The 13,786-nt window shown below is 36.0% G+C and overlaps 2 protein-coding genes across 2 annotated transcripts; one reads left to right on the top strand and one right to left on the bottom strand.

Annotated features, from left to right (window-relative positions):
- The first annotated feature begins 216 nt into the window (after positions 1 to 216).
- Positions 217 to 13,713, top strand: LOC108968351 (ribonuclease Oy). Its single transcript, XM_018932339.1, has 2 exons — positions 217 to 618; positions 12,265 to 13,713. The coding sequence occupies exons 1-2, from the start codon at positions 545 to 547 to the stop codon at positions 13,166 to 13,168; spliced, it is 978 nt and encodes a 325-aa protein (XP_018787884.1). The 5' UTR covers positions 217 to 544; the 3' UTR covers positions 13,169 to 13,713.
- LOC108968350 (leukocyte elastase inhibitor) lies at positions 9,626 to 11,662 on the bottom strand. The gene is made up of 2 exons (XM_018932338.1): positions 10,826 to 11,662; positions 9,626 to 10,761 (listed from the first exon to the last, which is right to left on the bottom strand). The coding sequence occupies exons 1-2, from the start codon at positions 11,413 to 11,415 to the stop codon at positions 9,687 to 9,689; spliced, it is 1,665 nt and encodes a 554-aa protein (XP_018787883.1). The 5' UTR covers positions 11,416 to 11,662; the 3' UTR covers positions 9,626 to 9,686.
- Positions 13,714 to 13,786: the final 73 nt, after the last annotated feature.

Here is a 13,786-nt window from a genome sequence, read left to right as displayed (position 1 = left end):
CAAAGTGTAAACTTGTAAAATGAAATGTCAGTGAATATAGAGTGAAGCAAAAACAACGAAAAAACGCAAAAAATGTCAGAAAATTTGAAGAAATGACGACAAACGCTTGAAGAAAATTAGTGCGCAACGCAAGAGCTGTATTTATTTGTTACTTAAAGTGCAATAACAATGAACAAATTGAAACAACAACAAAAACACACAATATCAACAACAGCAACAACAACAAAGCGCATTGCTTAAGTAAAAAGCGAAAAGCAAATAAAAACTTAAATAGATAAACTAAACAGAAAATAACAACACGGTACACAAAGCAGACTAACAACAACAACAACAAACGCAGGTATTTAGCTACACATATACACAGAGTGTTGGAGAGTGGTGCAGAGGCGTCAGTGTTGAGCGCAAACGAAAACGAAACTTTAATATTAACAAGCAAACACCTTAAAATTATATCAAATATCAATAAACCGAATAAAATCGAAATTCGCTGAAAAATACGCAAAATTCACTGAACTCGAACGGAGCAGTGGCAAATCGTGCGAAAATGGGACGAAGGTGTACTTTGTGGCTCACTTTCGGCGCGTTGCTCTTCAGCACGCAGTGGCTGGACGTGATTAGGTAAGTCAGGCAACGGTAACAAACGCATACACAAATAAGCAACAAAAAAAAACAACAACAACAATGTCATAAAGTGAAAATCAAATGTTTCGACTGGAAATACCTATGTGTGTATGTGTTTGTGGCCAAAATATGAAGATTGGCAAAATCAATTCGGTAAACAACAGTAATACATATATATGTGTGTGTGTGTATGACTATTTGTACTGAAAGACCCTAAGTTGCATATATTGTAAATAAATTGTGTTTAGTCAGGCATATTAATTTATAATATATAGAATGTGTGAATGTGTGAAAGATATTGTCAACAAAAACAGCAAAAAAAAGAAAACAAAGCGCAACCAGTAAGGAAGTGCAAAGTTCGGGTACAACAGAACATTTTATACTCTTGCCACTTGCAGGAGTTAAAGCCAGTTAAAACCTTAAGGTGCAAAACGTCAAGCAGGGGATCGGAATCCAAGCACATACATATATGTATATGTATATTAGGGTGATTCAAAAAAAAAAAAAATTTTTTTCGTTTGGTACTCTGAAAAATAGTCTCCTAGGCATCTCTAAGGAAGCCTCTCCAAGAATGAGTTCTTAATTGTAACGGGATAGACCTCCTACTTACAGTTTTCTATTTTTTTTATTATCTGATAGAAAAATTTATATCTCGCTTCTAACCACTTCAAAAAATATTTTGTTCCTTAGTTTTTGTAGGAAATTGATTCTCTACAAAAAAGGGTTTGATTATTTTTGGGAAAAATTTTTATTTCTTATGAATTTTATAAATCAATGAAAAAAAAAAAATCATTATGAATGAAACTCTTAGGTTTTTGAGAGGTTTTCTTAGAGGTGTCTAGGAACCTATTTTTCAGAGTACCAAACGAAAAAAACAACTTTTTTTTGAATCACCCTAATGTATTTGTATATGTACATATATAGATATGTATAACTCTCCCACTGATCGCCATATTCGATATAAGTTTTGTTAGCAAATCGAAAATCATCCAAAGGTCCCAAGTCCCAGTGCTTTTTCGACTGGGTCGGACCATAGGCGAAGGCGGTTAGAGTCATGCTAGGACTCGTTGTTGGACATTCATTTTGTATGTCGTGGTCGATTCTGGATAAGTAAGTGTTTAACCTGCTACAGTACTCAGAACGAAGCTTCGCAAGCGTCACTCTTGTTTCTCGTGGCAACTCGAGGTGGTGCTGTTGTTTTAGCGGATACCTAGCCACCGTTAGAATAGTAAAGATAAGATAAGTTGTCGTCGATGTCATCCAATGGAAGGTCCAAAAAGCGTGCAGTCCCGACGGGGTTGGAACGAAAAAAGAAGGGTGTCAGATGAGAGGGGTTGGTGGGGTATGCAAAGAGGTGGCCAGTGTCATGCGGAGACTCATTGCACGCAGGACATATATTGAATATGTGGGGGTCTACTCTGGATAAGTAAAAAATTTACCTGCTACAATAACTAGAACGAAACTCTTGACCAAACATTACCACAAAAGCCGGTTCTACGCACCGGAACTGATCCGGATTTTACCCAATCAAAGCGGTTATGTCGGAGATCTAACCCCATTTAGATCGGTAAGGCTTAGTTCAACTCGAGCTCGTCTTCTGCAATGGGTCTAGGTCCGCCATTCACTGAGAGGGAGTCGATGAAGGTGTTTATGGCTCCACTGTGTATATCTGAAATTAGTTACGTCCGAAGCCTGGTCGGTGTTTTGTCTAATGTCGTGGACGTAGTTAAGGAAAGACCTTTTGATGTTCGTAGGAGGCGGTTCCGCTACAAGCTGGCGCCTGAAAGGATGGTTTCTACGAAAACACCCCAGCCGAAATTGCCTAACGAGGAGTTGGTTATGCTACTCAACTCGGAGACATAAAAAGGAATGCCGTTATAGTCCGGAGTGCAGTGTTCTGGCATATATGAAGCTTCCTTGTCTGCTTCTCATTGCATCTTTGCCATATTGGTGCGGTGTAGTTGAGAATCGGCCGGCCGTTTGCTTTGTTAGTGGTACCTCATATAATACCACCTATCGTATAGAGTAAACCCACCCGGATGTTCGAAAAATTTGGTATTAGTTATATGGGTTTCGTAAATAATTTCATTCCAATACTGACGGAAAGGTTAGTTACAACGGCCGGTTTAGAAAAATATGGACCAATGTTGCCTTGAAGCGGATCTCAGCAGGCAGTATTGATTTCATGCAAAGTGGTCTAAAGATATTCTTTCGGATTTTTCGGACTTCATAAACAGCAATTTTGCTAATTTTTTAACCGTTAGGCCAATGAAGATGATTCGACGTGAAAATGCAAATGTCTGTTTGCAAGACAGATCACCATTTTTAACAACAAATTTCTTCGATATTTCCTATGTAAGTCCTAGCTGGTAATATGTAAAAGCACAGTGAAGATAAAAAGGGTGTCTCTCATCCAAGTTTGTTTTCTACCTTTCATAGGGAGTGTTTTCTATATAACGGCTCTCAAGTCGCCTTCTCACATTAGCTCACCGTGATACGGTTTTTTTTGTCTACCCGAAGTATACTTGGTCTAAGACTGGAAGGCGTTAGCTGCTTGAGTTATACATATGTACATATGTAAAAAATCGTGCCGGGCGCTCAGAGAACTTACTTCGCTTGAGTCATCTTTTACACATGATTCCATCCTCCACTGAAGATAAATGCCAAAAAGTTTTCCTTAAATAGCGGTACTGATAGATATTTTAGTTTTAACTGTTAATATCTCAGCTATGCAACACGTAGAACGCTTTATTTTGTTCCTGATATTTCGTTAAGATATTAGTTTGTCAAAAAAGTCTTGCGGTATTTTTATTGAATTTTCAAATATTCATAACATTTTTTTTTTGATGACTCATGCCCAGCTCTTGGCCGATACTACGGCTCCTACTATGCCGGTCTCTTTCGACCAATTCAGCGATTTTATCGCAATTTTCGATGACAGGCCTTCCGGAGCTTGGCGCATCTTCGACCACCTCTACACCAGAACGAAAACGTTGAAACCATCGTTGTGCAGTGGAAATGGAAACTGTATCGGGTCCATAAACTGCACAAATTTTATTGACGGCTTGAGATGCATTTTTGCCTTTATCGTAGTAGTACTGTAAAATATGCCGTATTTTCTTTTTATTTTGCTCCATGTTTGCGACGCTATAACTCACGAACGACTTAAAAGAAACGACAATAAATCAAACACGTATTAGCGCGTGAAATAAGCTTTCCAAAAAGGTATAGCGTGACCCGATGCGACGAATAAAACTAGAACTACGAGCTCTCAGTGCAAACTAACGAAAATACCGCAAGACTTTTTTGACAACCTAATATTTGGGCCAACGTGAGATCACTCGCTAAAATTAGTTCATAAATCGATCTTGAGGTTTGCATTTTGCTTTAGAGACTTTTTGCTATCATACTGTTATGATGTGACAAAGCAACTTTTCGTTCGAAATTTAATATATTTAGAACATATCGCTTCAAAAACGAATGTTCATGTAATAACACCATGGAAAAAACTGTAATTAAATATTTCACCAGACTGCAATTTTTATACGACAACAAAGTCTATTGTCAACCATAATTTATTATTTGTTAACGTAATTAAGGGAAATTGTTCATAGAACTTTAACATTTTTACAGCAACAAAATATATCACTGCTTTATCGCAAAAAGTTGCTAAGTTCAGTTAGGAGAAATATCAGATTTTGATGTACTAAGTTAAAAGAAAATTTAGAAATCACTCAATCCTGTTTTTTTAGCGATTGCAGCAACAAAACCATTTTACAAAATATTTTTGAGATGTGCGATTGAGATAACTCTTCTTGTAAGTTTATAAATATGGGTAGGTTCTGGTTAGGTTAATCCCATTGTCTTGGAGCAGTTCTAATATGGTTTGAATCTCATGTTTCAAAAGTTGTATGTCAATGTTGGAACCGAATCTTGATCATGATTACTCTCTCTCTTTGTTTCGCAGTTCTAATATGGTTTGAATCTCATGTTTCAAAAGTTGTATGTCAATGTTGGAACCGAATCTTGATCATGATTACTCTCTCTCTTTGTTTTTTTTTTTTTTCTGCGAGTTTTACCACTAATTTACGTTGCTCTAAAGTCTTTGTAGACACCTGACAATTTTCACTGAAACACAGTTGTCCATTTGCGTTGATAACCTCATGATCGCGTCAATTTAACTCTACTCTGCTTATCTCTGAACACCTGCTCATTTGATTTTTCTCCGAATTCTTGATTTGTCAACTGTTTAGGTGCGGTACAGATGTCTTGATACAGCGGAATCGTATTTTGTGTGTGTGTGTTTATTTCATTCCGGTTACTTAGACCCGACTGTAGTGGGAACATCTGCGTCATCTGTGTTTCTAAAGCCACACATTTTTTTGCAAAACACCAATATTTTAAAAAGGGATCTTTCTGCTTCGAGAAATTTGCTGAGCGAAGCTGAAATGGTACAAAAATCAGGTATTTTTTGTAATCTCCAAATCAATAATTTTAGCTCCCCAAATCTATGTTCGATCTATATCGGTTCTGTACGCCAGTAAAGTAGAAGAAGGCCTAGTAAGTATTGTTATATGGTACAACAGTCTGCGATCCATATGGCAATGGATATTTGTTAAGTCGATGCAAAGTCAGGGTCCTACCGGTTTTTCTATGAATTTCGATGGATATCTATTTGTAATCTTGTTGTAAAACTGCTGAGCTGACAACTCACTTCCAAAATAAAAATTAATTTTCTAGTTACATAGGATCCACCGATGACGGAAAAGCTGATTTGAAATCCTTGTTGGTGTTGAAAGGTTGGAAAATGGGCTAGAACATCATTTAAAGAGAGGACTAAGAAAGAAGCTGTTTCGTTCTCATAACAATCGGGTCTACGTTACCGCAACGAACTCGGATTTTTATCCGACCAAGGACTGTCAACTCGGCAGAGTTCTGTCGCAACAACAAACGAGCTGCTTTTAGGCAGCCTGGTCAAAAGGAAAAGGAATATAAGATATGGTATAAAATTCCGCTTCTGCTCCAGTTACAACGAAGCTTTTGACCTCAGAAAAGCTCTTCTGAAACTCTATACATTATTGTTTTAAAGATTGTCTAAACACATGGACGATAGGCCTGGATATTATCTGCAGCGAAGGACAGGAAATAAGGTCTTTCACCGGTGTCGACCCTAGAGAAAGGGTGTTAGATGTGTTGGTATGAGCAGGCATACAAAGAGTTTTTCGAAAGCGGCACCAGGGTGGAAAACAGTTCTGTGCTGCATGCCCTTACTTGCTTGAAAACGCAGCAGTTGAATAATTAGTGGCAAATATTTGATAAATCTGGTTTTATAAATTTGAATTAGCGCACGTTTCAGCGCACCGGGATTCACCGATGCATTTATTGTTCGAATCTAATTATTCCTTTGTGACTCAGACGCAAGCAGTTGCGCTGGCAAAAGCATATACAATTTCATACAAAATGCAAAATAACTGTTGCTTCCTCAGCTCGCATGCAAAGCAACAATAGAATTATCATTTTCCTGAGTTGGTTTTGAAATTACAAGCGACCCATTTTTACTAGGCTGAAGCAAATAGTAATATCAAGCTTCAATACACCAGCCAGCTTATCGCCATTAGTTCGAAATTATCGGCGCAGCTTGTTTGTGCTTGTTTTCTTAAAAAAAAATTACGCATGATGAGGCTTTTGATGATTTTTAATAGCAAAGAACTCATAAATGGGCGCATATATTTTATACAGGGTGTTTACTCATATGTGTTCAGAAAAAACTTAATGCTGCATAATTAAGTAATCACTTAGTATATATTTGTATTTGCATATGTACAGCGTAAGTTGTAAGTAGGAACCTCTCTTCGTCATATTCACTTAAAGTACGAGGTGGATTCAAAGAGTTATGAGACTACACATTTTTCAAACAAAATTCTTAGTAAAATACTACATTCGATGCACCGAAACCCTTTAAATATTTTGGTTACTGTTATGATACGATTAAATATAAACAAAACAGCACAAATTTGATAGTGAAGCTGAACGTTCTCAAGAAGTCAATGACGAAACTTGTTTACCAAGACCAAACTTTCTGAAAAATGGTCGAAAACTATCAATGCGGCATCATTCTTCAATAATATTAGGCCAAACTTTCTGAAAAATTGCAATTGACCCGAATTTATACCCGATCAAAGACTACCAATGCGGCATCATTCTTCAATATTCTTTAGATTTTTTTACAAGAAAAAAAGTTATTTTTTTATATAGACCAATTTTTCTGAGGAAACGGAATGTACACAGATTTATATCTGGTCAAATTTTGAAAATTCTACATAATTTTAGAACAAAAAATTTATCTAAAAAATAACCGAATAAAACTTGGATCGAAACCGATCGACCGATAAAATTCCATGAAATTGAACTTTCTTCTGTTGGACAATTATTCTCATGTCAGTCGGGTCGCTTCGTTATCGGAACGAACTCGTATAAATCGTTCTTACGATAGTCGAGTCGAGTAGACGGTACAGGCTCGGAATTAATCGTTCTACCGATCGTCGATGACCCGAACTTGGATTTCTTGTTGCCTTGCCACAGACGGGATTCTAATAAACTGAACGAACTCGGATTTCATCTTCTTTCCTGTCGGTTGGGTCTCTCTGTACAAAAAAAAAAAAAAAAAATCAGATTCACTGTTTCATCGTTACCCCGACAGTTGGGTCCGTTTATAAAGAAATAAACTCGGGTCTTACGTACTCTTAACAGACGATGATGTTAATGGAACGAACTCCCTTTTATCATACTGACGACCGACAGACTTTTATTTAACGGAACGATCTCAGATTTTATCGCTCTCTCGATGGTTGAGTCCATTCATCAACGAAGCGAACGCTGATTTATTGTTCTCTTGACAGTCGGGTATCTCGATAACGGAATAAACTCGAATTTATCGTGCTCACGACAAATGTTCGAATACGAACGAAACGAACTCGGATTTATGGTTCACAAGATAGTCGGGTCTCTCCGTAATCTTAACAAACTCGATTCTGACGTACTAACTATAGACGGAAGACTACTACTAGAGAAGTGAATGGAAAAAGCTCCGCTTTCAAATATAATTCTCTCGAATTATGTAGGATCTATTATATCCTGTCCCAATCAATAATGAATAAAAATTTTTCACTTAAACTAAATTTCAAAAAACAAAAAAGTTTTTGATAAAAATTAAAAGTCACCAAACTTTTTGGGCACACCTCGTATGTATTTGATTATGCTTTAGTGAGCGTAAACTCGTTCTAAACATCCGAACTTCGTTTGCAGATCAATGGCATGTTAATGGTTTTGTTTTTATTGTTGTTGAAGCTCTGATTTGTCAATATTATTGTTTAGAAATTTTGTTATTTTTAACTTTGTCGACTTTTTTCTCGCAAATTTGGACTTTGTGTTAGCAATTGATAACAAATTACCGTATATATAACTAAAATGCTTTATTTATAAAGTATATAAGCGTATATGTATGTATGTACATGCATATATGTATATAATATAACACATAATTGTGACGTCATCAAATATTCTGGATTTTTCAGTATTTTTTCTGATTGAAGTGTTTCAGTGAATACAAAGCGCGCTACTGAAACCTACAAACACACACATACAAGCTAAGGATGCACACCATTGCGTATTAACCCATAATTAACGCTGAATATGGTCATAAAAAAGCGAAAATATTTATTTATAAAATTAATTAGCCGGCTTTGCAGAAAATTTCCAATATATAAAGTAGTTTTTATGAGTAAATCAGTAAATCTCGGAATTTAGTTGGGAAAAAGTTTATAGGTTATAAAATTGAACAATAAACAGGGGAATATTTCGTCGAATGAGAGTACGTCAAATATTTTGGTACTTGGGACTTTTTGTGATTATGTCATGAGCTTGTTACGGTGACCGTCAATAATATCATTCATGTAAATTTGTAGTGTAGTATATGTGCATATGTATGTATGTATGTGACAAACGTGGTGTGAATGTTAATTGTTTGTAATGACCTTTCCAACATGATTTGTGGCAGTTTTTAAACAGCGCCGACAATTTCTGCACATGCACATAGAAACATATTTAATGCATATGTATATACAATACATAGGCACATTTGTTATAAATTGCCTACAAAATGTAAACTTCGAATTTTTTGATAACAAAAGTTGTTATTTAAATTTTATTTGCTTAGCAGCTACATACATACCTGTCTCTTATACACATCTAGATGTGTATAAGAGACAGGTATATACAATACATAGGCACATTTGTTATAAATTGCCTACAAAATGTAAACTTCGAATTTTTTGATAACAAAAGTTGTTATTTAAATTTTATTTGCTTAGCAGCTACATACATACATACAAATTTTTGTGTTTTTTATGCTAAATATTATGTGAGACACCAAGTACAAAGGCATAAATATAATAATTTAGTAACTTACATACAAAATACATACAGATAGAGCAAATAAGTGATAAAAACAAGTTGAAAATTAAATATTTTTTTATATCACTTAAAAAATTTAATATTTTTGCTGCACATCTTACATTTTTCTCTTAGTTCATAGTTTTTTTTTAGTTTAAGATATTTGTTTCTTAATATTAAAATGTTTTAAAAACTTTTTTTGCATATTTCTCACATGTTTTTTAATAATAAAATATTTTAAAAAAACGTTTTTTTCACTTTTTGTTCAGTTTTTACATGCACACTAAGACTTGTGCACAATTTTCTTAAAAATATTAGTCACACTAAATTTTAAGTTAGCTTATATATTAGTAAAAATGTTGTATCCACGAAAATTTGTTCACTCTTATGAAAAAAGGCAGCATTAGTTTAAATATATGTTATAACTTTAACATATTAATATTATGTATATATAGTGCTTTTATAAATTTATAAATTTTCTTTTTTTTTAATAAATGTTTGCAATACATATTTTTTTTAATTTATGAAATATCATTTTTTATAATTTTTTTTTATTAATGAATTTTTTTTATAAATTTTTTTGTTTTTTGCACTCAAAAGAATTCAAAAGAATTTCAAACAAAACTCGGTGCTGGTATATTGATGATACCATAGAATAACGGTAATTTGGTGGCATCATGACGCACTAGCAACAGAAATGGTGTATCAGCGCGGAAGAGCACATTGCCACCCGAGCGTTTGAGATAGGTCGCCGTTGCGGCGGCGCCCTCTGTGCCATTTTCATCCACCACCAAATCGACCTTATGTACAATATCGCCCACATAAAGGTCGGAGAGCAAATTATTGCTGCCATTGCGCTTAAAACTCCACTGCTGCAACAGTTGCTCTGTAATGGTGGCTGGATTGTTTTGTAATAATTGTTGTGGTGTGTTGAATGCTGCTTGTTGCAATAGTTGCTCTGTATAGACAGGTGCATTTTGCTGCGCCGTGATGGGAGGTATACTTTGTGGAAAACGCTCCGTTGTTGGTGTGCCATCTGTGGGAAAGACGACGTTACGTTTCCCACGCGGCCACGTTCTCGCGTGCAAATTATTCAAAGGCGCTGCACTGAAACGCTCACCACTCGCGAGTACATCACGCAGACCAAGCGCACGAAAAACATGTTTCATATTAATATTCTGTGATAAATGCATTTTCGGCAAAGCGAAGATGGCATTTTGATAGACCATCTTCGAGATCATATCTTCGATTTTCTCAGCGCTAAGATCCTTTAGAAGCCTACGCAAGACATGACGACTCGAGTGGGACGGTTGTATAACATACATGCTGGTGAAGTTGTTTACATATGGTAGTCCAATTATTTTGCAATCATAGTCGGGTGAAAAATAGTAAGGGTAGGCGCCGGCTGTACCCATCATTTGTATTTTGATGGGTGGCTCTTGCGGACCGTCCGGAAAGAAATTATCAATTATGGTAGCACTCTGTATGAAGGGACTCTCCCAAAATCCACGGAAATACAAAGCGCTCGTTAGTATGGCATCGGTATCGGCGGGTATGCTGTCCGCTATGATACCGTTTATTTTGCCAAATGTGTTTTTGTAAACCCAATCATTGATGTAATCGCGTGCTTGCGGTAATTTGAAATCCAGTGGTATAACGTCAGACTTGTAAATCGAATTGATAACATCTCTGCAAAAACAAGAAAACAAAATTAAATTGTATACATGTGTGTATGTGCGTGTTTGTAGCTTACCGGTAGTTCGTATTCAATTCATAACCGCTTTTAATAAACAACCCGTTTACGATTTTTATCACATTACTCATGTTAATTGCATTTTCTGCGCTTATTTTCGGTTTATTTCGTATACTATACGCTACATTTGTGTTACGCCAATTATCGCGATTTCTTGCCCGCAGCGATATCGCATTATCTTGCATTTCCTGTAACATGGCGCCGAACTCCAAGTGAAACGCATTAGATAATGCATCGCTCAGTGGTGGCACATCCAAACGGAAGATGTGCCTTAAATCTTCGTAACTCCTGCCTTTTGATCCCAACATCAACATGACCATCGATGACATTATGCTTATGGGTGAGAAAATCGTTGTTTTGCCATAATGCATATCCTCATTTAGTAGCACGGCAATATTATGTGCGAAATTCAAAGCACTGTGCGCTACCAAATCGGCTATTGTTGCTCTTTTTGCGCGATTTATTGGCACTTCATTAACTGTAGTAGCATCCAATGTAGTGCCAGCAGTTGGCAAACCATCCGCATTCGTTTTTGCAAAAATGCATCCTTGTATGCAAATTACAAGGATGAAAAACCTTGGACTTATCATTGATATGGAACTTGTACACAACACAACACAACACAGTACGGAATTGAATTAAATCGTTGATAAGTAATTCACTGCCAGAGCTTATATTCACAATGGGAAATTCCGGCTTAGTCAGATACGGTTGAGCTGTCAAACAGGTCTTTCCCATTAGCGGTCAGCGTAGCCACCTCAGCGCAATGTTGTTTGGCTTGTGACATTTAGCGAAGCTTTAACGATCTTATTAAGTATACGAATCTAAAAACTGACAAGTAAATATTTACAAATACAAAATTTTCACAACAGAATTGATAACTGCTAACGATTATTAATTTAAAAAAATAAAAGAAAAAATTAAGGAAATAAAATTTTAAAAATGAAAGAGGAAAGAAAAAACTTGTGGAAAAAGCGTTGGCTTCGGCTTCAGCTATATTACCCTCCACAGGAGCATTCATTATATCATTAAAGGGTATAAAAAGACGATTATCTTCATTTTGATCGCTTCGTATCTACGGTAGCTATATAGATACTACAGTGGTCCGATACCTGCGATTCCAAAAAACGAATGGAGTTTTGTGGAGTAAAGGTTGTGTCATGCTGTTCATTTATATCTATATTTTATAGGTACTCCAACGTTTCTTTCTGGCCGTTACAAACTTATCCCAAGCCCGTATTGCCCGTTCGGGTCATAATAATTAAAAGCTTAAAATTATAAAAAATTAAAATTATATTTTTGTTATCAAGAGCCAAACAAATTTATTTTGCAGGTCTATACTTAATCCGCAAATCCCTTCAACAAAGCTTTATCAAATTTCTGCAACTACAATAACAACAAAATAAAACTTATTAACAAATTCTCAATTTTTCTTACAGCTCTACAATCGAACGAAGTTCCGAGGAGTCATATGAGGATAACGCGAAAGCAATAAAGTCTATCGAACAAGACAGCTTGGACTTTTTCAGCAATGAAAAATCTAATGAAGATACCAGCGTTGAGCATGAGGATGAGGATTATGATTTTGATATATTGATATTTACACAACAATGGCCAGTGACTACATGCTACCACTGGCGGGAGGAGGACAACACGCATGCTTGCGTTTTACCCGAAAAGAAAGAATTCTGGACTATACACGGTGTGTGGCCAACGAAATTGGGACATATGGGACCAAGTTTTTGCAATAAAAGTGCCGATTTCGATTTGGATCAATTGGACCAGATACTGGCTAATTTGAAAACTTATTGGCCCACCATAGATGGACAACAGAAACTGGGTTATTTCTGGAAGCATGAGTGGCTAAAACATGGCACCTGCGCTGCATCACTGGAAGAGCTGGATAACGAATTGAAATATTTCCAACGCGGCCTGGCTTGGCGTGAACAGTACCTAATGTCGAATATATTGGGTAAAGCTGGCATACATCCGGATTCGAATAGCACCGTAATCGCTTTGCAGAAAGCTATCGTTCAATCACTCGGCAAGAATCCATCCATACATTGTGTTTATGATAATAAGCGGGATATGAGTTATCTGGAGGAGATACGCATATGTTTTACCAAACAATTTGAACTCACCGATTGTGATGGTGTACTACCGGGTGATGCGGTCCCTATCCTTTATCCGGGCGGCACTGTTATCACGAATTGCCATATTTCGAAACCCATACATTATCCTAGCAATGTGCCACCAACAATACGTCGAATGGAGGAGAAATGGAGATTCCCGGTGGTGAACGCCTTCAAGCTAGTACAATTCATTATGTGGTTTACGTTGTAAGAAGTAACTTGATACGCTTGACATTGAACAATGAACGAAAGGGCGTGCGAACACGAAAAGATATTTCTTATAAGGAACAATTATTGTCTTTGGTATAGATTACAAAAGCATTAAGGGATTTATACACGATTTGATAATTACGTACATACATATGTAGGTAGTTGAGAGCAAATTTGCAGATATGTATATTTTTTGTAATGCAAAAGAAAACTTTTAAGAGTTGAGGCATAGAAGTATGGTATAATGCAGGAGAGAGCGAAGTTTTATACATGATACACAACAGACGGACGTACGTACGTATGTATTTATGTATGTGCCGTATTTAGAAAAATATGAAATATATGAGCAGTACAAGCTCAGCATATATTATGACTAAATTTAGTAGTAAGTTTATATCAAAAAATTGTATTAATTATTTAAAATTATCATGAATTATAGTGGAAATTTCGTACCTAGTTTTTTTTTTGTTACTATTTTCTTGTGAATACACTATAGATTATGTTTACATGCAATAAAGTTAGGCATAAAATACAACAAACCACAAATTCGATGTTTTCATTTCTGAAGCTACAACTGAATACATAACCATTTTTATAATATTAAAAGAACAGACCATAA

This window comes from Bactrocera latifrons, unplaced genomic scaffold (genome assembly GCF_001853355.1).
Source record: "Bactrocera latifrons isolate USDA-ARS-PBARC rearing strain unplaced genomic scaffold, ASM185335v1 scaffold_21, whole genome shotgun sequence".
Taxonomy (NCBI): domain Eukaryota; kingdom Metazoa; phylum Arthropoda; class Insecta; order Diptera; family Tephritidae; genus Bactrocera; species Bactrocera latifrons.
Note: the sequence above shows the minus strand (reverse complement) of the source record. Positions and strands in the feature narration are given on the sequence as shown.